The 24,590-nt window shown below is 31.1% G+C and overlaps 1 protein-coding gene across 1 annotated transcript in view; it reads right to left on the reverse strand.

Annotated features, from left to right (window-relative positions):
* Window positions 1-11,690: 11,690 nt before the first annotated feature.
* Window positions 11,691-24,590, reverse strand: part of LOC129227502 (WD repeat-containing protein 13-like) — a 39,917-nt gene continuing 27,017 nt past the window's right edge. The window contains exons 10-13 of the mRNA XM_054862077.1: window positions 22,018-22,076; window positions 21,757-21,876; window positions 17,602-17,726; window positions 11,691-11,983 (exon numbers count right to left, since the gene is read on the reverse strand). Of these exons, the coding sequence (XP_054718052.1) occupies window positions 11,796-11,983; window positions 17,602-17,726; window positions 21,757-21,876; window positions 22,018-22,076 (492 nt within the window). The 3' untranslated portion in view covers window positions 11,691-11,795. The remainder of the gene's footprint in view (window positions 11,984-17,601; window positions 17,727-21,756; window positions 21,877-22,017; window positions 22,077-24,590) is intronic.

The raw sequence follows: 24,590 nt of genomic DNA on the forward strand, positions 1-24,590 counted from the left end.
TAAGCCATTTTATATTGAAATACTTCAAACATCCATTGAAAATAACACTAAACAAACATCCAACAAAAATCAAACTTTGAAAACTAACAGAACACTTAAGGTTTTTCCCATTTTTTAAATTATCCTTAATTTTTAACATCAGTGAACACTTAAAAAAAATATTACTCTTAAGTGTAATATGTTTTACAAAAGCCTATTATGTTTAAGAAAGTCTTATATGTTCACAAAAAATTAACTAAATACATGAGTAGTATGACTCTCTATGTACCTATATAATGACTTCAAGTTATATGAAAATTGAAACCTTTAACGAAATTAACTCATTAAATAAAACTTAGTTTAAATTAACCTAACAAAAATATAGAAAGTCGACTTCAAATAAAAACAGCTGGGATTGATGGCCTGTTGATCTCACAACAGGTAGGAGTAACTTCAATTATATCTTTAAGCCTTACTTCAAATTCATCATCATTATTGAAAGTAAATTTCGGACGTTGGTGACAAGGATCCATTTTGAGGTACTTCATATTGTAAAAAGACTCAGGTGTGACCCAAGGGCACTAAAAATTGCCGTCCGTGGGTACACATGGTCCTTGGGTACAAAAGTACGCCATTTTGGTTTTGCAAACCAGTCACATCAACTGGACCAGTTTCACGACATTAAAAATCAGAAACAACACCTTATAAACATAGGGCAACATGATGCCAACAATAATGAATAATACAATACACGACGTACGAAAAAAAAGACGTACACTTTTTTTTTTTACTTAGATCTTACTAAAACCAAAAAATTGTGATTGAATCAGGAACGTGCACAGGGGAGGGGGGGGGGGAGAAGGGATACCTGTTGGCCCGAGCCTGAAAGGGACTTGAGATTGGTGAAATATATGTAGACATGTCGGGGTAAACTATGAAGGGGGTTCCTGAGATATTGGAGAGGGTTGAGACACACGTGTTGAACTTCCCGTCCAATCTCTCTCCATAATACCCCCAATTTCCCAACCAACATCCGTGGGTACAGCAGTTTCTCCTACTGCTGTGCATAATGTGCTTATTAGTCAAAGTTTTAAAATAAAAGAAATATTTTTTTTTTCTTTCAAACTTATGACGCAGTGTGTTTTTTGCCTGACAAATTTGCTAAATTAATTTTATTTACAGCACATGTAACGTAACATCTTAGTGCATTGAGTGGACATTAGAATTATGGGGGTTCGGATTAAAGAGGTTATATTGTATATCAAAAACACACAAATGATTTAGAAACCTAAATTTAAATAACTGAGTGTTAAAAATGGAATATAGATATATGTTCCTTTAATTTTGTATTTGATTTCCTCCATTTAAAAAATGAATTATGTAATTCAAATTGTTCCCAAGCGTTCTTTAAAGAGTCAGTCTAGTTACTAAGTACTGCAAGACTGTGTCACATATTCTGAATCTATATGTGGCAAATATTAACATTTATATTTTAAAGGAATCTGTAAATGATTATGAGAAAACAATCTTATTACATTATTGCTAGAAAACTCTACTAGATGGAAGAAAGCATCAAAATGTCTTCAACCCTACCGATATTTCTTAAGAAGTTGATTAATCCCCCCCCCCCCAGTGAAATAATCTATTTTTCATTTTTGCTATTATGAGATTTTCATTGCGCTGCTATCTCTTTTATTTATTTATTTATTTTATATGAAAAGAAAATCATGGTGCATGTCAAATTAATACCTGCTGTAAAATAGTGAGATGTATTTTATAAATTATTACCAAGATTTTGTGTGCTTAAATTATTTTAATAAAGTGCCATATAAACATTTGTTATTTATGTTTAGTAGCCATATCTTTAAAAAAAGAATTTTTTCTTTTTTTTAAATTTCAACTTATTAATTGCAAACTTTAATTTAGTTATGTTTTAATAACCATAATTGGAAGAAAACAAAAAGAGCTTAATTCACTTTTTTCCCTCTTGACAATGCTCAATTGTGTCCCCCTCCCCGTTCTAAATAAATTTGTGTGTTAGAGTGCTTTGTGTTTGTAGGGGCAAAATATGTTTTTGTTGTCTGTGAAGACAAATTACTATTTATGTAAAAAGTTTGAATTTGTGTTATCATTTTGTTGTATTGAAAGTATTGCAAATATATTTATCAGTATTTTTTTTTTTTTGTTTGTTTGTTTATTGAATTTTGTATGTTTCAGAAATAAGGAAATCACAAAAGTGAAGGAGTTGAGCTCCTGGTTATTGCAGTCATTTGTTTACTATTGCACAATTATGTTGTTTAGGTATAAATTAGAATATAAATAATCAAAACTGCCTCCATTATTTTCATGTTGACATTAAATAGTTTTTGACAATCAGTTGTTGTTGTAGCATTTTGTCAGAGTGCCTGATGTAAATAATATTTTTCTCATGCTTTATTGCGACATAAATGTCAGGAAGGAAAAATTTACCTGTAAAATTTCTGCATTCAAATTTTACTATCACAACAATTTTTCCCTAAAAAATCTCTCTCAATACTAAAACCATGTAAAACTTAAAGCTTTTGGGAATATGTTTGAGTTTATGCCATTGAAATAGAAAGCCTGGAAAGGAAAATTTTCATTCAAATTTAACATTATTTGGATGAGATAACGTCGGATCCAGCATTTGGACCATAGCTGGGAAGCCCAAGTTTCAAGGGAAAATATCACATTTATTATGGTGCTCTCAGTTTTGGTTTACTACGAGTATTTTAATAATTTGTTTGTTATAACAAAATATTTATGCTTTTTATTTTTTTTTAATTGAACAACCAGTAGTTGATATTGTTACCGAACTGATTTTAAGGATTCATAAACCCATATAAATATCATAATACTTAATTAGCACATTTTAATTGATCATTATAATGATGAATATGCATGAATGAAGTTTTTTTAATAGTAAAATTTTTGAAGTCAAAGTCAGGTGCATGTATTCTGTAGTATTTACAAAATTTTGTTGTACCTACTCTTAAATTAACGTGATTCGTTTAATATAATATTAAATTAACAATTAAAATTACTCCAAACATTAAAAGATTTTTTTTTCTTTTCTTTTTTTACATGAAATTTCAAATGTCTATGCATTAATTATTACGACTGTTTAGTTAGCGTAGCCTTTAAATGAAATGGTGCTCTAAATCCTAAACAACTACTGAGAAAATTTGCTAATAAAACTTCTAAATGTGGTTTAAATGTTATGAACTGATATCAAATTCTTTTGTATAAAATTTCTGTATGCTAGTGATATACAATTTGCTCAAATGTAAATGCATTACCTATGCAGTAGATGAAATACTTAAATGTTAGAATTAAATTTCATAAAGATTTAAAACTGATTTTTCATACACCTCAAAGTAATCTTTCTGTTTAATGTTAGTAAATTTTCAAAATGATTTGACACTTCCGCATTTTAATCAGGTTGTTGGTACATTTTTTAAAATATATTTTAATAAAATTATTACATGTTAAATTCTTTGAAAAAATTAAGAAAGCACATTATGTATCAGTTCATGTGCTTCAGGACTTTGTTCCTATTTTAGTTTTGTGTTTTCAAAGTACTCTCAAAGATAATTAGTGTAAACAGTTCTCATTTATGCAAATTTTCAATTTAAAAATCACTAAATGAGCCGTCCGTAATTAATGCTTGTTATTTAGATACTTATAGAATAAAGTAATTTGGTTTAAGCTGCTCAAAACTGAATTCTGAGCAGAAAACTTTTGACATTTTTTGAAATGAAAGGGTTACACATTACAGGGGTGCCCGCCCTAACAGCAAGGGCATCCTCCCCAATATTGCAAAAGCAACCCTCGAAGGAAAAATTCCCCTTATCCCCCCCCCCCCCCAAAAATCAATAGCATGGTCTATGCCATGAACCCTTGCAGGTGGGCAAACCTGCATATTATTTAATACTACACCATTTGGCAATTTAAAAATTTACATTGAATTTCTTTTGACATCACTTTTGTAAAATGTCACAAGTGGCATGTCATTTCTTTTTTGTTGCTATTGTTTATTTTGAATAATATCATAATTATATCGTTGTTGCTTATTTAACAATTTTTAGGATGTTTTAATTTTCGTTTTAGAAAAAGTTATAGTAAATTAATTTTTGCTCATTAAAAGTTGTTTTTGCCCTGGCATCCAATAGGCTTGCCAATTGACAACCATAAAAATGATTAGATACGTTAATCAAATAAGTGCTGAATTAAAAATGTTTCGAGTGTGTAAAGAAAACTTCAAGTTCTTCATCTTGTTAGTCTGACATCTTTTTATAGGAATATTGCCATGTGATGCTTTGAAAAAGTTATTGAGTTTTATGCAATGTTAGAAAATGTAATATAATTGTGCAAAAGTTGTTGGCGTCTCAGAGAGTTATGAGATTATTGAGATGTATTTTTGTACCTAGTATATAAAATTGTAATTTATGTATATGAGTGTATGTATCGTTTAAATTGTATGTTATCATGCACAGTTATTGATTTTGCATGCTGTGTATTCTTACTATACACATTATTCTATTCCTCTGTTTAATACTCACGTTCACATGGAGGAATAGCATGTAATATAAACATATCATTTTAAGTAACATTAAGATCATTTGATTTTATAGGAAACCATCCTGTTCTTTTGTAAACTTAAAATAATCTAGGGAGTGATTTTAAAAGTTTCATGAATATGAAAACATCGCTTTAAAATCTTTTACTGAAAGTAGTGTAAAGTTGATGCTGCATCAGTACAATTCATTAGTCTTTTAATTATTTTCTTGTCGTTTTCCCTTTGTTTAATTATACATACATGATGATTGTAAAGTTCTCACAATTAAGAAATCAGACTATTGTAGTACAGTGGAACCTTGAATTTACTTTGTCCATTTCGTACATTATCCCACCTCCAACGTCATTTTCCACTGGTCCGTGAAAATTGTTGTACTGATAAGGTTAAAATTTTCTGGATTTTTTAAAAATTCCGCTTAATATGTTTGTCCTACTAACAGGTCAAAATCATTTTTTCCAGGTAAGACTAACACAAGCGTTGTTTTCTTCTTCTTTTTTTTTAACACAAACATTGTCTTTTTTTTTTTTTGACCAATCACATTGCTTATTGTTCTCACTTGATGGTTTTTTGATGTCCTATGATTTTATTTTACCCCCGCCTCCCTCTGCAGCACCACCGTCGACCGGCCCCTCACGATGCTGCTCCTCTAGCGAAAACCGTGTCCAGGTTGCGTCCAATCCTACACACACACACGCATACATACACACACCCACTCACACACACCTACACACACACACACTTGTGGTTGCGAAAAACATAATTTGAATTCAAGATGTCAAAATTTAAATTAATTTTTTAAACTTGTTTTGAAAAAATATTTTTTTTTTTTTATAGCTGTTAGAAGCCGCTCTGGAGTTCTTTTTGTCCTATCTTTTTTCCTTTGCAATTGAGGACCCGAGTTGCTGACACTTTTCTTGAAAATCTTCCAGAATTCGATAAAGCATGTATCATCTCATCACGTCAGGAATTGCTTAGATATTGAGTTTAATACCCACTTCTGATGATAGGATGAAGACAATGAAAAAATAATGGAAGATTTCCCCACAGCTGATTAAGCGATTCAAAGTATAAAAACTCAAAAATAATTTTTATACCATCAAAAAAGCAAATTTGCTACTAAACTAAAAGTCAGATTTGCAAATTGTTAATATAGAACATGCTATAAATGAATAAATCTAAAAATAAATAAAGATTACCTTACATGGCCGTCCATATACAAACTTTTAAGGGTGGTCTCAGATATTTCCCCCATGGTTTAGCAGGATATTTTCCCCATGGAAACCGATTTCAGTACAGATTAGAGATAGATTACTATTACAATTTAACATTTTTAATAACTTCTTCATTAATGGCTGGAGAAGAAATGTTTTTACATTTTTGCAAAGAAAAAAGGATTAAAAGTAAAAGAAGTTCTAATTTCTAAGGGGGGGGGCTTGAGCCTCCACTTGCCCCTCCCCCCCCTAATACGGGCGCCTATGTTTCCTTATACACTACGTATCTGTCAACCTCCCTACTCTTAGGAGAAAAATCGGTAAAAAATCGAAAATCCGCCTATAAGTCTTGCCCCTACTTTCTGAAAAAATTGGGGACGTTTGACCTCGATTTTTGAGTGCAAACATTAAAAAACATTATAAAAATGAAATGTGTTGTTTTGAAAAATGTCCAATTTTTATCGTTTTGCACAAAAAGGTTCATTTCTGTGATTACAATCTTTGTAAAGGGTTTGACTTCGCTGTTACGATATTTATTACTTGTTACTTTTATTTTGAATTAATATCAATAAAATTTTGCACTAAAGCGATATTATTATTATTTTTATAAACATTAATTCACGACAATCGTGAAAAATTGTGAAGGTGGTAATTCCTCACTTTTCGCATAGTTGGTCTTTTACTGTAATTATTTAGTCTTTATTTCACAGCCATACCATGTAAAATTATAGCAAAATATGCATGTATTTGCATCTTAAGCATCTGTTTTAAAAAAATAGACTAAAATCAGGAAAGTGTTTATGTTTTCAAGTGTTTTTTCAAGAATAGCTCGGCGAAAATATTCAGAAATTCGCTCTGCATATAAGTTGACCATCTAACTTATAACTTCATTTTTGTACTAAATTTCTTGATTTAAACTCAAGTATATACGTTTCACATTTTTCCCACTAGTTCATGGGTAAGGGTCAATTTTTAAACAATGCATAGATTTTTAGCCCCGCCCGCCGATTTAACAATTTGCCATTTGGTATGTCTGTTGTCACTAGTCTAACATAAATGTCTAGTCAGAACGTAAAATCAGGGTTTCACTGTAGTTGGAAAAATTATGGTAATCTTAGTTAAGAGAACTATTCACATTATTTCAAGTGGTTGAAATTTATTTTTAATAATGTGATGCAATATCCTATGAATCGTAGGAGTAATACAGGTCTACTCAGTCATTTAAAGAACAAAATATGAAGTTAACAAAAATTAAATAAATTAAACTTAAAAATAGCCAAGATGAGATAAGGGAGACTTTCGGTTTTCATGATTTTGGCAAACCAGGAAACTGGGGCAAAGCAATTGTAATGTGGTTGTGGTGAGCTTACAACTCTAACAAATAAATAAATTAGGCCACAAGAAACTATTAAATTTTCTACTTAAATGTAAATTATTTTCCAAATGGAACAAATTCATTAAAAAACATTGAAAGTTTCATTGAAATGCAAAATAATCCTCCAACTCCGTTTTTAATCTCCAAACCACCGCGCAAGAGTAACCCTGCGGAAAACTCACCAACCTTCTAACACTAAAATATTTGTTTATTCTGTTATAAGATACTTTTTTTTTAAAAAATCCGAAGAGTAGATCACTCTACAGTGGAGCAACCAAACCGCATTGTAATGCTGTGGTTAGAATATGCATAGCATTCACAATGCTGCCAAGTTATGTTTGTCCCTTTGGGACAAACTTTAAGGGGGTCTTCTTTTGCCAGTATCCTTTTGTTTATGAGGAAAAAAAAATCTTATAGCTGATGCTACCACATGTGAAAAGACCAAAATGGCTTTCATTACTTAAAATCCTAAGTATTTGAATTTAGAAAGCTGATCAAGATTTATCATTGCAAAAACATTTCCAAAATGAATTAGTTGACTTCTGAGTACCATCAAACCCCTATTCAATTAATACTGGCTAGATTTCCCCCATATTTTATTGTAAGTGTTGATTCATTGACTAAGTGCTTCGTCAATAGTTTGGAGAGCCTGTCATAAAATATGCAGCACTGAAGCTTTTTATTGAAACAATTTTTCAATATTGTCAAAAATACTTATTATAAAATTTAAACAGACAGGTGCCAGCAGAAAATCTTTTTTTTCTTTTATACATACAAGTATCTCGTTCTTAAGTAGTCTTTAATTATCTTTTGTTAAGCCTTTGAAGAAAGGGAGAATCAAGTGACCTGAAGTTTTTTTTTTGTCATTTTCTAAAAATATCTACAAGGTGACTATGGGAAGATAGGAAATATAGGACACTTTTGATGATTTTTTTTGAAAATATAGAATATATATTAATACTTCTACCTTTGTCCCAACTATAAAGAGCAGATGTTCTGCATGGGTTTGGCTAGTGATGTATAATTTCATTTCCATAGTGTTTATAATTTTTTGTTTTTAGAAATTCATATTGCACCCAGTCAACAAAAGTCACACAACTCAAAATTTTAGTAAAACATACATTGAACTCCCAATTATACGCAGAATAGGGTGGCACGGTAACCGCGGATAATCGGTAAAAAATGATACTAGTGTATGCAATAGCTTAAAGATATTAATAACACTCACACATTCATTTAAATTACTGCTAAAAATGATCACAATGAATGTAAAAATTTTTATAAAAGCTAAAAACAAACACTAACATAATTTTTAAATGATTAGACCCCTATTTTAAACGAAAATCGGTGGCACTGCTACTCAGATTGACGTCAAGGCTTCTCCCCCACATTGCTTTTCTATTCGTAGAAATTTTGCAAACAAAGATTCGTTTCCATCCGAAGCAGAATGCTACCAATTTTTTTCTGGAGTAGGACTGAAATTCTAGGACTTAAGTTTCCTGGAATAAGTTAGGTTGGGCAAAAAAATGTGAAGGGAAGAGAAGAGGATTTTTTTTTTTTTATTGAATAAGTGGTCTAATTCTCTTGAGAACTGCAGGTGCGGTGACGCTGGAATTTTGATTTCGTGGAAAGGAAGAAGAAGAAAGAAATAAGAGAATGTCTTATATATATATATATATATATATATAGAGAGAGAGAGAGATTTTGCACTTGCAAAGATAAAATGGATGCATTCTTCTACATTCAGTAAATCATCACACTTAAAAAAAAAATCGTAAAAAGACGCGAGAATAATCTGAACCGCAGAAAACCCTACCGCCAATAATCGGGAGTTTAAGGTACTAATTTATTGACTTTAAAATCTAAATTTAGTGCTCTTTCACGCCACAAAACTCTCACAAAGGTAGCTTACATAACTGGTGTGCGGTGATGTTAAAACAGTATAATCAATGTAATGATACATCATTAAAATTTCATAATTTAGAAGTTATATTTTCAAACTTTTAAGATTGCATTATTAATCTAGACAGCAAAAACTAACCAGTTAACATCACATTATAAATTGTTTGCACATATTGTAATATTTGAGACTAAATCGCTTAAAACTACTCTTAGGTCTCCTCCTTGATTTGCTCCATTGCTGTTTTATTTTGAGCTGTGTCACTTTCCTTGCCAGGTGCGACATCTCTATAAAGATGAGAGAGAAAAAAGATTTGTACAACATTTATACTTTATTTGAAAAGGGTTATTTTGTATAAGGTTTACATGTGAGAACTTTACTTTTATTATGACAACTTTTTCAGACTTTTTTTCATTCCTTACAGTAACAGACAAAGTGGGAATGTTTTATTAAATGTTTCATTATAATTAATTCTTCTGTTTTCATATAACAGTTTGATCATTTAGTCGCTTTAGATATATAGTTGATAAATTTCAGTTTGCAAAATCAATTCTTCACTAATATTTTAGGCATCTACCTTTGATGTAGTAATTTAAATGGACAGTTTTTATCACAATAAGTCCCCACAGTGTCTCTTTGATACTGCAAATAAATTGAAGCAATACAATTTGCTGTAGTTTTTGGTCCTAAATACAAGCAAAAACATGTGTGCTCTTCTAGTATGAGTTTGTATGAGTGATTATTCAATAAATGTTAGATTGAAAATTGTTGTTTTTATTTATTTATTTAAAGAAACTATAACACTAACACATGATTTTATTTGTTGTTCAATCCATTCATATGGATGTGACATTTTCATGCATATATTTGCACTTTATTCTCGGGAATTTTAAACATTGACTTTTTAATAAGTGTTCCCCATGGTTGTTTGGTTTAAACCAAGTTTTTTTTTTTTTTTTTTTTTTTTTTTTAATTAACCAAATTATTTTCCCTCATTTTTTTTATAAATTTTACATGTTATTATGAAATATAAAATCCAATCAATGCAAAGTAACCAGCAAAGCTGTAGAGATAAATTACAGATTAATAAATTTGCAAACTTTTTTTTTCAATATAATGCAAGTTTGCTAAATAGTTTCTTTTCTTTCTTTCCTTTTTTAAAAATCAATGCAACATTTCTAATCAATGCAAATTTTCCTATTAGGTACATGAATATAAAAGGTAGCCAACCATGGTTTTCTAAAATTCCATGAAGAAAAAATCCAAGTAGCTTGTTGTCCTTATTTTTTACATTTCAAAATAGCCCCTAAAGCATATTTCAGCCAAAACTTCCTTCTAATTTTTTTAATTAGTTATAAGTTAGTTTTTAATTATTTAGAGAGAAACTGTCAGCTACGCTTAATCGGGTAACAAAAACGAATACCCCCGTTTATTCAAGTAAAACCTCCTGGAACAGAATATTTCCCCATAGACGCAATGTTAAAGATCCTCTCTCAAACGAATAATTTCCCCAAATAATTGAATAACATTGATCAGCTTTCGCAAATATTTTTCTTGAGAAATTTTTTTAACAAATTAGAAATAAGTTATTGACATGAAAATGTAAAACGATACTTTTCATCATCAACGGGTGAGAAAAACATTTATATTCCATCAAATTTCCTCGATTCTATCTAATTTCTTTTGTCTTTGCCGTTACAAAAAAACAAATATCGCAGTTGATAAAGAAATATACCCATTTCAGACAATAATAGACTGATAAAATATGAAATGTAAAACACTACACAAGGAAGGAAAAAAAGTGTTCCCAAAAGACCTTGAGCGAGCAAGCAATCAACTATTACGGAATTTTTCAAAAATAATTTACTGAAAAAAGGTGCCAAACCAATATTTCATAAAAGTTACTTTTAATAATTTTCATATGTACTTAGATTATATATACTAATTATTAAACTATTTTGTTTTTGACTTGGCTTATTTCAAAAACTTATTACCAATAACATTATTTCTTTTATATAGCTAGTGATACATTATTTTTTCGTTTTAAGACGAATGTTGTCGATTTAGAAAGGTAAAGAAAATTTCCCCACTTAATCGAATACTTTTTGGAATCTAAGATATTGGATTAAGAGGGGTCGGCAGTAAATCATATTTCATTGAATCAATCCATAGTGTATATAAAACTTAAGTCTGTAAAATAGTCAAATTACAAAAGAAAAAAACTAAAGTCTAAGAGCACTTAGAGTAGGCATAAAATGATTCTAATATCCACACACTTTTGGTATCCACAATGAACGATGCAGTCAGAGTGAGAAAAAGATTTACAGTAGAACCCCAATTTTACACATTCTGTTGGGTATTATAAATATTATAGTTAATGCACAATACATTTTTAAAACTTTTTTGTGTTATTTAGTTTTCTTTAAAAAAACACTGGTTAAAAAATAAAATCAGTAATTTAAGTTAAAAAAAACTGGCTGGTCCATGATTTTTTTTGTCTAGTAGTTACTGGTCCACAGGTCAAAATTGAGGAATGCTGATAGATATGTGTTTCGTTTGTTTTATATTTGTGTGTCTAAAAAGTTCTCCAAAATCTAAAAAAGATCAAAATGTTTCACTTATAAAAATACTTTTATTTTTTAGGAAATATTTATAAAATCCAGTATCACAATACAAAAAAAAAAACACTATACATGGAATGTATTTGAGATTTCATCGAACGTTAGAGATCAGCTACTGTCTTTGCTCTCGTTTCCAAATTATAACCATTCCACGAGCATCACTTGAAGCTAGCAAACTTTCATCATAATTGAAGCAAACATCAATAACCGTTGCAGAGTGACCTTGCAGTTTATTAACACAAGGCTTCTTTTCGCGTTCCAAGTCGAAAAAGTAAACACAAGTATCTTCACTTCCAGTCACTAAATAAATGAGAACAGTTGAATAAAGTTTTGTTTACATTACTCACCAAAAAAAAAATAAACATTCTAGTTAAGAAATGGGAATAATTGGGAAAAAAAATGGAAATTTTGGAAACTATTTTTTTTTCTTTTTTTTTTCTGATAGGTTTTCCACTTAAAAACCTGAATTTTTGTAGATAGGTAAGCACTGAGAAAGATAAGACGTTTCATTTCTCTATTGTTCAGGTGTTTTATGCCTTGTTTTAAAAAACAATAATGTAAATAAAATAATGAATTTTTAATTTAAAAATTAAAATAGTTTTCGGAAATTTCTGTTTTTTTTCTGTTCGCAACTTGATATTATAAAAATATTTAATTGACTTTTTAAAACTTGCTACAAGTTATTTCCACTTTTAGTTTTCTAACTGTAAAGCGTTCCTTTTTATAAATGTTCATTTTCATCTTTTAAGAGTATTATTCTGTTGTGTTTGTTGTTGATACTTTTTAAAATTTGCAATCCTGACAAGTTTTTGTACAAAGTTTCTATTAACCGAGATTTTCAACATCTGAGGCATTAGCGGTCCCAATTAGCTTGGATAATCAAGATCCTACTGTATTCAGAAATTTATAATATTTACATTTCACTGGTTTTTTTTTTTTTTTTTTTTCTTTAAATATTTTTTTTTTTCATTCAGTATTCCACAAAAAAACACTAACTTTGATAATGCAAGATCTGACATAATTTAATTTTCCTGTACATCAAAGTACTATTTGCTCTACTTTTCTCACTGAAATTGAAGCAAAGTGATGTAAGTGCCAAAATTAAAAATTTGGAGATAATCAACACAAATGGAAGGAGAACCGCACCTCTGTTTTGAGACAAGAGATTGTACTTGTAGCCCTGGTGGTTTCTGTTGTACAGCATTATTTAGAAAAAAAATTCAATGAAAGCCCACCTAGGATCGGAACTTTAAACGTGTTTTACTTGAAACTTTAAAAAGTTCACTTACATTCCTGTGCTTCTCACAGTCTCAATTGTAAATGTATCTACAGAACAGTCAATAATATCAATTTGCATAAAAGTTGAAGTTGAAATTTTGACATATGTTCATATTATGGGTGTACATATAGGTACACACATACAAATTATGTATAAATGCATGTAATGCACTTCATTAAAAAAAATAATAAAAAGAAAACTAAGCAACTTTCTGTTTAAAATTTTCAATCTCCAAAATATAAAAAAGGGGCAGGGGGACCTAAAAATTTATAAAACAACTAAACAATTTATAAAAAGCTAATGATTAATTGATGATTTGACTCATTTGGATAATTTTTAGTGTGTTGAACAAAGGAAATGGAAAGGCTATTTCTATATTGATAAAAGTTTTTTGCATATTTCTATTTAAAAAAAAACACACACACACAACATGAACTGCATAAATTGTAAAATTTGTAACATATGAATATAAATATTAAAAACTCACATTTTAATTTATAAAAAATCGATTTTTATCCCAATATTTCCGCTGGCTTTTTTTCGACTGTCTCAAAATTTACAAATACAAATGTGACAACCAGCAACAGGCTCTGGGCCCAGCTAGGTTGGTCCTAGTCAATTTATTAGTCCTCAATGAAGATCAATGGCCCTCTTAAAGCTATCCATCCCCTTGCTCATTACCGCCTCTTGCGGTAAGCTGTTCTAAGTGCCCACAACCCTACTAAAGTAGTAATTTTTCCTGATTTCCAAGTTAGCATGAGATTTAAATAGCTTAAAACAATGATCCCTTGTTCTGCTTTCAGTACAAAAATTTAATCCATTAACATCTTTCATTTTGATACATTTAAATAACTGAATCATGTTTTCTCTGACTCTCCTTTGCTCCAGGCTATAAATATTAAGCCTATTCAGTCTGGTATCATAATCTAAATCTGAAAGTCCCCTTACTAGTCCATTTACCCTTCTTTGACCCCTTTCCAATACAGAAATATCTTTCTTCAGACAAAGCGACCAAAACTGAACAGCATACTCCTAATGGGGTCTTAAACTCCTATATAAAGTCAGAAGAACCTTCTTTGATTTGTTTGAAATAGATCTACTGATAAACCCAAGCATTCTGTTGGCTTTGTTACTTGCAATGCTGCACTGTTGACTAAACTTGAAATCCCGATTTATTAAGATACCCAGATAAATAACGTTTTCTGCCTGACTAATGACTGAACTCTGTAAACGATAACTCGTACGCTTATTTCCATGACCTAAGAATAGCACTTGACATTTCCTTACGTTAACTGCCATACCCCACTTATCCGCCCACTTAATAATATGTTCTTCATTTTCTACAATCCCCATAACTTTTACATCATCAGCAAAACAATTCATGCTTCCAGAAATATTTTCATTGATGTCATTCATAAAGATAATAAACAAAAGAGCCCTAAAACTAATCCCTGAGCAACCCCGCTTAAAACATCACTCCATTTAGAAGGATTTCCCTCACAACTACTCTTTGTATCAGCTGAGAAGAGCAACATGTGGTACCTTATCAAAAGCTTTTTGAAAATCAAGATAAACAACATCCACACACTTTTTGTTATCTAAAGCCAAGGTGACCCTGTCATAGAAATGCAATAAATTAGTAGCACACGATTTACCCATACTGCAAACTAGTCAACAGACTATTTGTCTCTAAGAAATTCATGATTTTAATTTTGATCAAACTTTCGAAAATCTTACAAATCACTGAAGCCCAGGGGCGGCAAATAGGGGGGGCAAGAGGGGGCGGTCGCACCCCCAAATTTTTTGAGCAGAATGATAGAAAATGGGTGAATTCAATTTATGTAAGTCTGAAATCAATGTTCATTAAAGGAAATCTCGCTGTTTCTCAGCAACTATTTGATGAAACTCGACACATTTCCAGACTAGAAAAGGTATTTTTCGTTATTTGATGATGACTTAGAAATTCATGAAGTATTTTCGGCTCTTTGAAAACATAGAAAACTGATAGAGAACCATGGTCAATTTTAATTGAAAAAGACATTGCCTCATATAGGCTAAAAATTTCACACTTGTGTGGTATGTTCAATATGAGAGGCTCGTGAAAAGTGGTGTGGCAGCATGGTTTTCACAAGAAAATTCCTTGATATTTTACATTCACTTTTACGCTCATTCTTTAAGCGTATATTTATTTAATGAGTGTTCATCACTTTCTTCTGCTAGAAACGTTTCAGCTGCTCAATACATTATGATGCTTTCATAGAAATTTCTTAAAAATGCATGTGATTATTGAATAAAAAAAGACATATCAACCAAATACCTTTTATGGGGCTCTATAATTATGCAATCGTGGAGTGACACAAGATAATCTTCAAGAGATAAAACGATAAAAACATTTCTCCATAACTTCAAAGCAGTGATTTGATGACTGGAAGAATTATTGCAAAACGATTCTTTCAATGGTGAAAAAGCTCATGCCCTTTAGCATGTATGACTTCGTTTGAATTTTTATCCAATTTGTTTGCATCGGTAAAAGGTTTTTGAAAAATGCTTTACTCTATCAAAATCTATATCTTTAATCCGCTACTCGACTGTTCAAACCACAGTTCAATCTACAATTATTGATCTGTGCACCATACTACCTCAGTTCAATCTACAATTGAAACTGAAAAAAGATTTTTTATAGATGTATATTTCAATCAATCGTGAAAATTTTCAAAAGAAACCTTCCTCCGAGCCAATTTCTCCAAAAAAAAAAAAAAGCAAAAAAAAAAAAAAAAAGAAAAAGAAAAAAGTGACAAAAATTCACATGATGATGTGAAGTCAAACATTGATTTTTGAATAATTTGTATGAAGTAATAGATTCAGTTTCGAATGAAATTAACACAAGATTTGATGATAATTATTTTTCTGTATGGTTGGCTGGGATTATGGTTATTTGGATTGAATTTTGAAAACGAAAAATAAAATGTTTCAACTGTGAGTAAAATTTTTAGCATGAGGCAAGAAAAATTACAAGCAATATAGAATGGTTTTCACATCCAGAGACTGCAGTTTCGTCCTTTTTATGGACTCATAAGTTTGGAATAGTGAATAACAGAGCTGGAGGCAGATGATATCTCATTGAAGCTGAGAGCGCCGACATGACTAGATTATTCAATGATGAAGGGTTTAAGCCCCTCACAGTTTTTGAAGTAGCCTGGGTGATTTTGAAGAGCAAGATATAAAAAGTGTTTTCATACATAACTTTGTGTTACTTCAATTATTTTTAACTATTACAGTCAGCTCAGCTAGTAGAGAAAAACTTTTTTTTTATGTCTCAGGAGGTTAGAGAAATATTTTCGAAGCACAAGGGGGGAGGGGGGGACTTTTTCATTTAGCTGAACTGGCAAAACAGCACGACATTGGGCACTGATAGATTAATAACACAATTCCCTGCTCTTACGAATGTCAAAAATCATGCATTATAACTTTTCCAAAAGGTATAAAAACTTTAGTAGCGAGATGTTTTGTATGATAACTTTCTAGTCAATGAATCAAAGTTTTAATTGTTTCTAAACACAAATTTTATTCATGCTAAACCAATTTTATGACAACTTCTCGTTACCTAATGTGTGTATTGTTTCGCTTTGGGGTTATACATATTTAAGAAACTCGACCCCCCAAATGAAATGGTGAAATGCCGCCCCTGCTGAAGCCAGACTTACAGGTCTATGATTCCCAGCATTACCCTTAGACCCCTTCTTGAAGAGGGGCGTTATGTGAGCCAGCTTGCAGTCCTCTGGCACTGTCCCCAAGTTATAAGAAGCATTGAAAATATTTAAAATAACATCCACTAATTCCTCTGCACATTCAACTAAAATTTTTGGAAAAATATCATCTGGTCCCGGAGCTTTAGTTGCTTTAATCTTTTACAAATGAAATTAAACCTCCTCCCTGGAAAACACAAAATCCTCAAGCTGTATAATAGCTTGTGTCTTGTTGAGATACAGTTATCGTTAAACACAGTGGAAAAAAAGTTATTTAGAACATTTGCAATGTCCCTATCGATTTGGATTAAATTTTCATACTCATCAACCAATGGCTTAATTTGACTGTTTCAAGCTTTCCCAGAATTAGCGTAAGCAAAAAACCTTTTAGGGTTCCCATCAATGTCATCTGCTAACCTTTGCTCCAATTCCCTTTTCTGAATCCGTACCAAATAGTTAAAATTTTGCGTCATCTACCGAATAAATGTGATATAATTACATTAATATTATAGATATACAAGGCTTTTTTTAAATTAGAAGGTAAGTTTTGGTTTTAAACGAAAACTATTAAACAGAAATTTATTAGTTACATAAAAGCTTTTTTCAGCACAAATCAACTATTTGCCTAGGTTTGTACTGATAAGGTTCATAACAAAAGTTATTTGAAAAATTTTCGATTATACATCGCTTTCATTTATACAGTTTCATCTTAGTCCTTTGAAAAGACATATGAATGGTACTTTACTGTACTTAGATCCCTATTTTGAAAAAATGCCCTTTGTCATCAGGTACAGATTTATTTTGTATGGAAAACATACTTTTAAAATGCATTTATAAACTTAAATAATATAAAATATTTTCATTAAAAATCCTCTAATAAGTATTAAACTTACCCATACAAGCTCCTTGACGAAAAGACATAATTGGACAGAATGAACTCCTGATCATGGCCAACTGAGATCGATGTTTTATGGAAAATTTACGTTTTAATTCCAAGCTTCCGTCTTTTCTTACTATGCTGAAATTAATTTTTCATTGAGTAACAAAATTTACTTCAAATCCTTATTGACATATTACTTTACAAATGTTAAGCTTAAACCATAAGAAGAGATATGCAATGAAAACATATTTTCAACATTTCAACATAATATTTTCACTGAGTATTCAAAAGTAGAGGCACAGTTTAAAATTATTTCTAATATAATCAAAAAGTATTTTCAGCGGATAAAAATATGAACTATCTTCAACATGACATACACCGCCAGTTCAGTCATTTCCAGCCGAGGACTGCAGTTTCGTGCTTATTAGCATTCATCAGCCTGGCATAGGAAAGTGACTGAGCTGGAGATGGAAAACCTCTTAAGAAAGCCAAGAGTGCCAAACAAACTGGTAACTAATATAGAATTGACACAGACCAGACGAGTGACCGAAGCAATGGTTCAGTTCAACTCGAAGATTGAAGACAAGGCATGGCAAATTCAGTAAATTACAGCTAAAAATTAGTGCTAATAAGCACGAAACTTCAACACTTTTACTGTTTACAGTAAAACCTCTTTTATCGGGATTACCAATACCAATCAACAAAGTCTGGATCAAATAATATCAAGATTGGAGTCTGGATCAAATTTGAAGTTTTGTTTTACTTTTGCTTTACTTTTATGCTCATGTGAATAGTTTTTTAATTCATTATAAATGCACTAAACATTAGCTGTTTTTGTTATTTATTGATGATGAAACATTTATATGCCTGTACTCCAATTAAACGCTAGGCAGGTCTAAAACCAGGCCCGGATCTACATACCTGCAGACCTCAATTGCAACAAATTTTGCAACATTGTTGCACTATTGCATGTATTGTTAAAAATGGCTTGTTGATAACACTTTATCATCAATTAGGATTTTTGATGATGCTGAAAGAGGATCTACACTGTTAAAAAAATTTCTGAAATTTTACAATAAAAAGTACTGCCATCTATGTTGCCAGTTCTTTTAACCGTAAAAAAATCTTATTTTACGGATTAAATATATTTAGTACCCAAATGTTCTTAAGAATGATTTTAATAAGTAAAAAATAAAAAACAACAGGTCAAAGAATCTTCAATCTAAAAGAACTACACAAAGCTGTAAAAAAATCAACTGGCAGCAAAGCAGAACCTACGACTCTACTGATGCAAACTGTATGGGTGCCCACACTTCCTAAGAGCAAGGGGTCACCCCCTCTCTAAATACTGCAGAGACCACCCCTCTCCAAGAGCAAAAGCCCCCCCCCCTCCAAATGAGGAAAAATACCCCTAGAAACAACCACACTCCCTGAAAATTTCAATGGCGTAATCTGCACCATAATACCCTTAAGTGGGCACTAGGGTGTCCCAAAAAAATGAAAGTCGTTTTTTTAAAACGCATACCCTCTTATTTTTTTCCTTTTATATCAAAACCGTTGGAAAAAAAGTTTCATGCAATTTGAAGCACGGTAACCCGTGCCGACTTGCGCCTAAAGGCCTAAACGTGTAAATAGCACGTGTATTCATATAAGCAAGCGAATGCTGGCGACGCGATACTTTGCAAAGCTCAAAACAGCTGTAAATAGTGCACAGAAAACAAATGAAAACAGAAAAACATATGTTGGGGGAAGGGGTCTTATCCGTAGTAATTTGCAAACCGTCAAACATGTCAGTACGAATACATTCCGGTCAGCGAGCGCAGTATAGTCCTTCCATAGGGAATGAAACATGGCAGTGGAATTGCAAAGTTTGAAAAAAGGGATATTTTTAATAGGAGTCGTAAAACAACAAACTACGGGCTTGAAACTTCCCTCTAACGGACAAGTTCTGTCGGTTTTGTTTTATAACATTCGAGAAGTAAATTTAACCATCAGTGAAAGTGCAAATATCGCTATTCGGGAATGTATCATCTTTTGGGAAAAGGCTCGCGTTCCCACAAAATCGTTGCTAAATTGTGTGAATAAACTTAAAAACCTGTATCAAACCTAGAGAGACTTACAAAAAAATGCAGAGGAACTGCAAGAAGTATTCAGGCAGCGCCAACAAGAATTTTCAAGTAATTTAAACAATTTATTCAATATTGCACATGCTGATGCACTTCGGTTAATCAAAATAGAGGAAGATGGGACTGTTGCCTGCTTTGAGTGCTCAAAAATCAAAAGAAGATCGCTTATCTATAGTTATTTTATATGGATGTGACGGAACAACTCATTGCTGAGTCTAAACTGGATAATTCCACAGGAAAAGAACAAAGGCTGTTTGAAAGGCAGTTTTAGATTGGAATCTCGAAGACAAAGTTAAGTTGTGATATTACAGCTTCCAGAACAGGTTTTTTAAGTGGTTCTTGCGCTATTCTTGAGCAAAAATTTGATAGAGAAATGCTTTCCTTTGCTTGCCGCCATCACAAATATGAACTGATCTATCTCACTTAAATACAGTGCTATGGAGGAGCTGCGGAGTTGTTCCGAACTGTACCCTAACTTGGAAAATTTACTTGACTTTTACCGTGCTGAACTTACTAATATTACGCTCAGGGATGACTATCAAGAGTTGACAGAACTGCCTATCATATTTTTAGGTGGAGATACAGAAAATGAATTTAAAATAAGACCACCGGGAGTCATGCACAAAGCTCGATGGATGGCTCGAGCGATTTACTCCCTAAAACTATTATATTTAGTTCACAACTAAAATTAGATACGAAGGAAAATGAAGCATTGTTTGATGTCTGCTTTTTTGTAGTGACAATATACGTGAAACCATGGCTTCAATGCATTTTGACAGTCAAAGCACCCAAAAAAGATTTGTGCTTTTGATAAAAGTGTACGAAAATGTGGACCCAATTATCTCAAAAGCTGCTCTACAAAAATTCATCCAGCTTTTATGGTATAGTCAATAATATTTCATTCCTTTATGTGAAAAAGACTGTCTCAAAGCTTAGTGCAGTAAACGATGCAGCTGAAAGAGCGGTAAAAATGATGCAGAACTTTCATGGTTTGCTAACAGCTGATCAGGAACAAAAACAATCTGTTACGTTGTGTTCAAGAGCAGAGGACGTTCTATTCTGACTGCAAAAAGCAAACATTGAATTAAAAATATGTACAGTAATGTTTCTTTTAGTCTAATATAGTTGTAAATATCTGCTTTAAATAAATTGATGTCGCGTGTAGTAATGAATTATGCAGTTAGCAATTTTTCCACTGTAGTCGCCTTACAGGATTTTAGGTCCAACTTTGACCTCAAGTCGGCACGGGTTCCCGTTATTAAATTGCAATGGAACTTTTTTCTCATGTTTCTGAGGTGAAATGGAAAAAATTTGGAGGGTATGCGTATTCGATTTCACAAATTTTTTTTTCGCCATTATATCTTGGGACACCCTAGTGGGCACCCCTGTAAACTCCACTATGTATTTTCTACTCCTACACTTATTCCTGATTTAAACTATGTAGTCTGCTTTTTTCTTTGTACAACAACCAAAATTAAATGAGTTAACCGTTTTTACATCAATACTTCCTCTGTTGAACAACAAAAACTTACATTTACCACTAACACATGCAAAGCTACGGGTGAAAGTTAAATGAAAGTAAAAAGATGTATGTCGCCTGAAGCATCTTTTTTGGAAAATTTAATAATAATAATAAGTAAAGATCCTACAAATCAGAGTATGTAAAAAGCAGTTGAAAACTTGGTAAAATAAGATAACGTGTTTACCAGCGCAAATAAAACCGTTAAAAAGAGTAAAACTCAGAAAACAGAGAGATGTTTCGACACTATCAAAAACAAGCCTCTTCATCAGTGCATAAAAGAAAGAGTGGTTGTCCAAGTGCAAACTAAGGGTCAATTCAGTGCTAGTCAAGTGTTCACTTGATCACTCAAATCAGAGTAAACTTTATGAAAAGACTCATGTGCCAATCATGAGTCTTTCATCATATTGTCATGCCTGCCTGTAATGCAGTTGAAACACATTTTATGTTTCATTATGATTTGTTGCTGAACACAATACTGAAAACATGACATATTACATATCCAGAAAACTCTAATGAATACCTGAATAACAAAACTGAGTCATTGGCACAATTAGCTAACAATGAAGGGTCTCTGGCTTCTCTACTTGCCCAATTCCGGGCTGAAAGACATGTGATTGCACAATTTTCAGCAACTAGGATCCTAGAAAAGTAAACCTTTTATTTTAGTTACAGAAAAAATATTTTCTTAATACTTTACCATTTACAAAAAAATTTAACTGATGTAACAGAATAGTTAAAATTACTTCAAGTTTTGCAGCTATAATGTAAAATAGATATTTACTTTTTCCCTTTGGTCAATCTGCCAGTATGCAAATCAAACAAATATGAAACAATATACCCCTAAACAGAAAAAGAAATAAAAAATAAACATATTTGAAAATATGTTATATAGTACATATGGTTCACTTATTCAAGAAATTGTCATGTATAAAAATCATAAAAGGACGGATTTAAGAATGTTTACTAGGATAAAGATGTTGCAAAAAATGCAGCGGGTAAAACTGTTTGGAGCGACAAAAATACTGACTTTACTGACCAATACTGACTAAATACTACTGACCAAATACTGACTAAAATTTCAAAACTTAAGAAACTTTGGTGTAACAAAATAGGATATCATATTTAGTGAAATAGATGCAATGTGTAATATTTGTAATGTGCAGCAACATAAAGTAAAGTTTATTTGATACAAATTTTGACTGAAAGTTGTGAGTTTAATTCATATATTTGCTGAATAATGAGTAAAACTTTTTTGAAACTAGGAAAATAAATTAAAAGATCTTGTAACTGGTCAAAATATTAAATTATTAAGAGCAGTGTTTTATTCACAACTTTCTTTCTTTGAAAACTCACTGGAAAATGCAACTTCAAGGAAAATTCTTATATCAGAAATTACAAAGTGAAAAAAAAAAAAAAAACCTATATAAATTATACATTTAACCTTGTTAATTTTTAGTTAAAAAATATTTTAGTAAAATTTAGAAAATATTTAGAAAATGGTTTTAATTACTAATCTGCAAATAGTTTTCTATGTGTAGAAACTAAGTTCACTTATACTGCAAGAACATATGATAAAAGTTAAAGGCAGCAAATAAAGATAACAATTTAAACATAACAATTTTTTTCTTATCTCGAAATTTCCCACAAATGTAGTCCTACTGTATACCTTATTGTTCTGATATTATCTTCATCTTACTTTACTTTAGACAAAAATAGGAAAAGAAATTTTTTTAATGATGATTAAATACTATTATAAGAATATAAAGCATAATTAATGGTTGTATTAATTTAATGAACAGATGATATATATATAATCTAGAAAATCTGCAAATAAATTGAAAAATACTAGTTTATATAGAAATTAGTATATAATGTGTCGTGCAAATTTATCATACACACAATACATTTAAAAATATTATGGGAGTGAGCAATGGGACTATAGTGCATAAAAAATACAATCAATTTTTCGATGATGCTTCAAGCTTTACTTTTGTAAGCAATTTATTTAACTATTTTCAAAGATTACTCTTGCATTTATATACAAAAAGAAAGTATCAGGAGGTAAAACTGTTTGGAAGGTCAAAAATACTGACTTTAGTCTCCAAAATTTTTTAAACGGTGACTAAACACTAACAAACATTTTAAAATACTGACTAACTTTAGAATAATAATCAGCGTTATTATGTGTTGTAAAATGGATGCCCGGGCAGTCTGGCACCCAGAATTTGTCAGATCCTGACCATAAAAATAATAAATTTTTACTGAAACTAGGAAAAAAAAAATTAAGTTAGAGGATCCTTCAAATGTTCAAAATTTTACTTAATTATTAAAAAAGTTTTTCACTATCAATCACAAAAAATTTTCTTTTAAGACAACTGTAAAATTACTTCAAAAAATTCTAAAATCTAGAACAAGAGATGGAAGGTAAAATGTCTAAAAATTGTACATTCAGCAAAGTTCATTTTTTAATCTAAAAAAAATAGCATATATTTGTTAATGCGAAAATAATTGTATATGTTTCTCAAAAAGCTTTAAGCATTTATATTTGAAAAAGGAGATAATGATGAAAGATTGTAAGAGAGAAAAAAACTAAACAGCCTAAAAAGAAAGCCTGAGAACTTTTTAGTAAATCCGAGAACATATTATGTTCAAACAACCTTTAGTTGTAAATAAGAAGTACTGGGTAGAAACTGAATTCTCTATCTTATACCGCAATAAATGCATCAACACAATTAAAGTTACGAGATATTTAAAAGAAGCATAAAAATATATTTAGTCTTTCTTGAGAATAGTACACAAACAATGCTGTCATCCACTTATTTGTTTGTTACATTTGTGACAAAAATAGGGGAAAACAATCAATTTCCTGAATCATTTTTTGAGAAATAATCAACTCTTATTTACCATGTACTGCATGATTAATTGTTTTGTACACATTTAAAAATAAAATATACACACTATGATCTTATGCAATGATAATTGATAGATAAATAGAGGTAAGTACTACATGACGTGTAACATAATAATTATTCTCCTAATAAACTTTAAAGTATAGGAAAGGGAGTTCACTTTTTTCAGCGGAAACCAAATTAGCAAGCTTGTATGTATGCTAATAACGCTGACGTACAAAAGATGACAAAAATGCAAAAAAAAATGAAAAACGAAAAATTTGCAGTTACTGCTGTTTACCTGCACATGGCAGCATATGCCTGTATAAGTGTTCAGAGAATTCTTATGGGAAACCATAAGAATCCCAATTTTAAATTGGGTAAATTATGTTGCAGAAAACCAGGGTTTTTGGAGTTGCTCCGTGAATTAATCCTTACTTTCTCCATTCCAAATTTCAGAGTTGTA

This window comes from Uloborus diversus, chromosome 8 (assembly GCF_026930045.1).
Source record: "Uloborus diversus isolate 005 chromosome 8, Udiv.v.3.1, whole genome shotgun sequence".
In the NCBI taxonomy this organism is placed as follows: Eukaryota; Metazoa; Arthropoda; class Arachnida; order Araneae; family Uloboridae; genus Uloborus; species Uloborus diversus.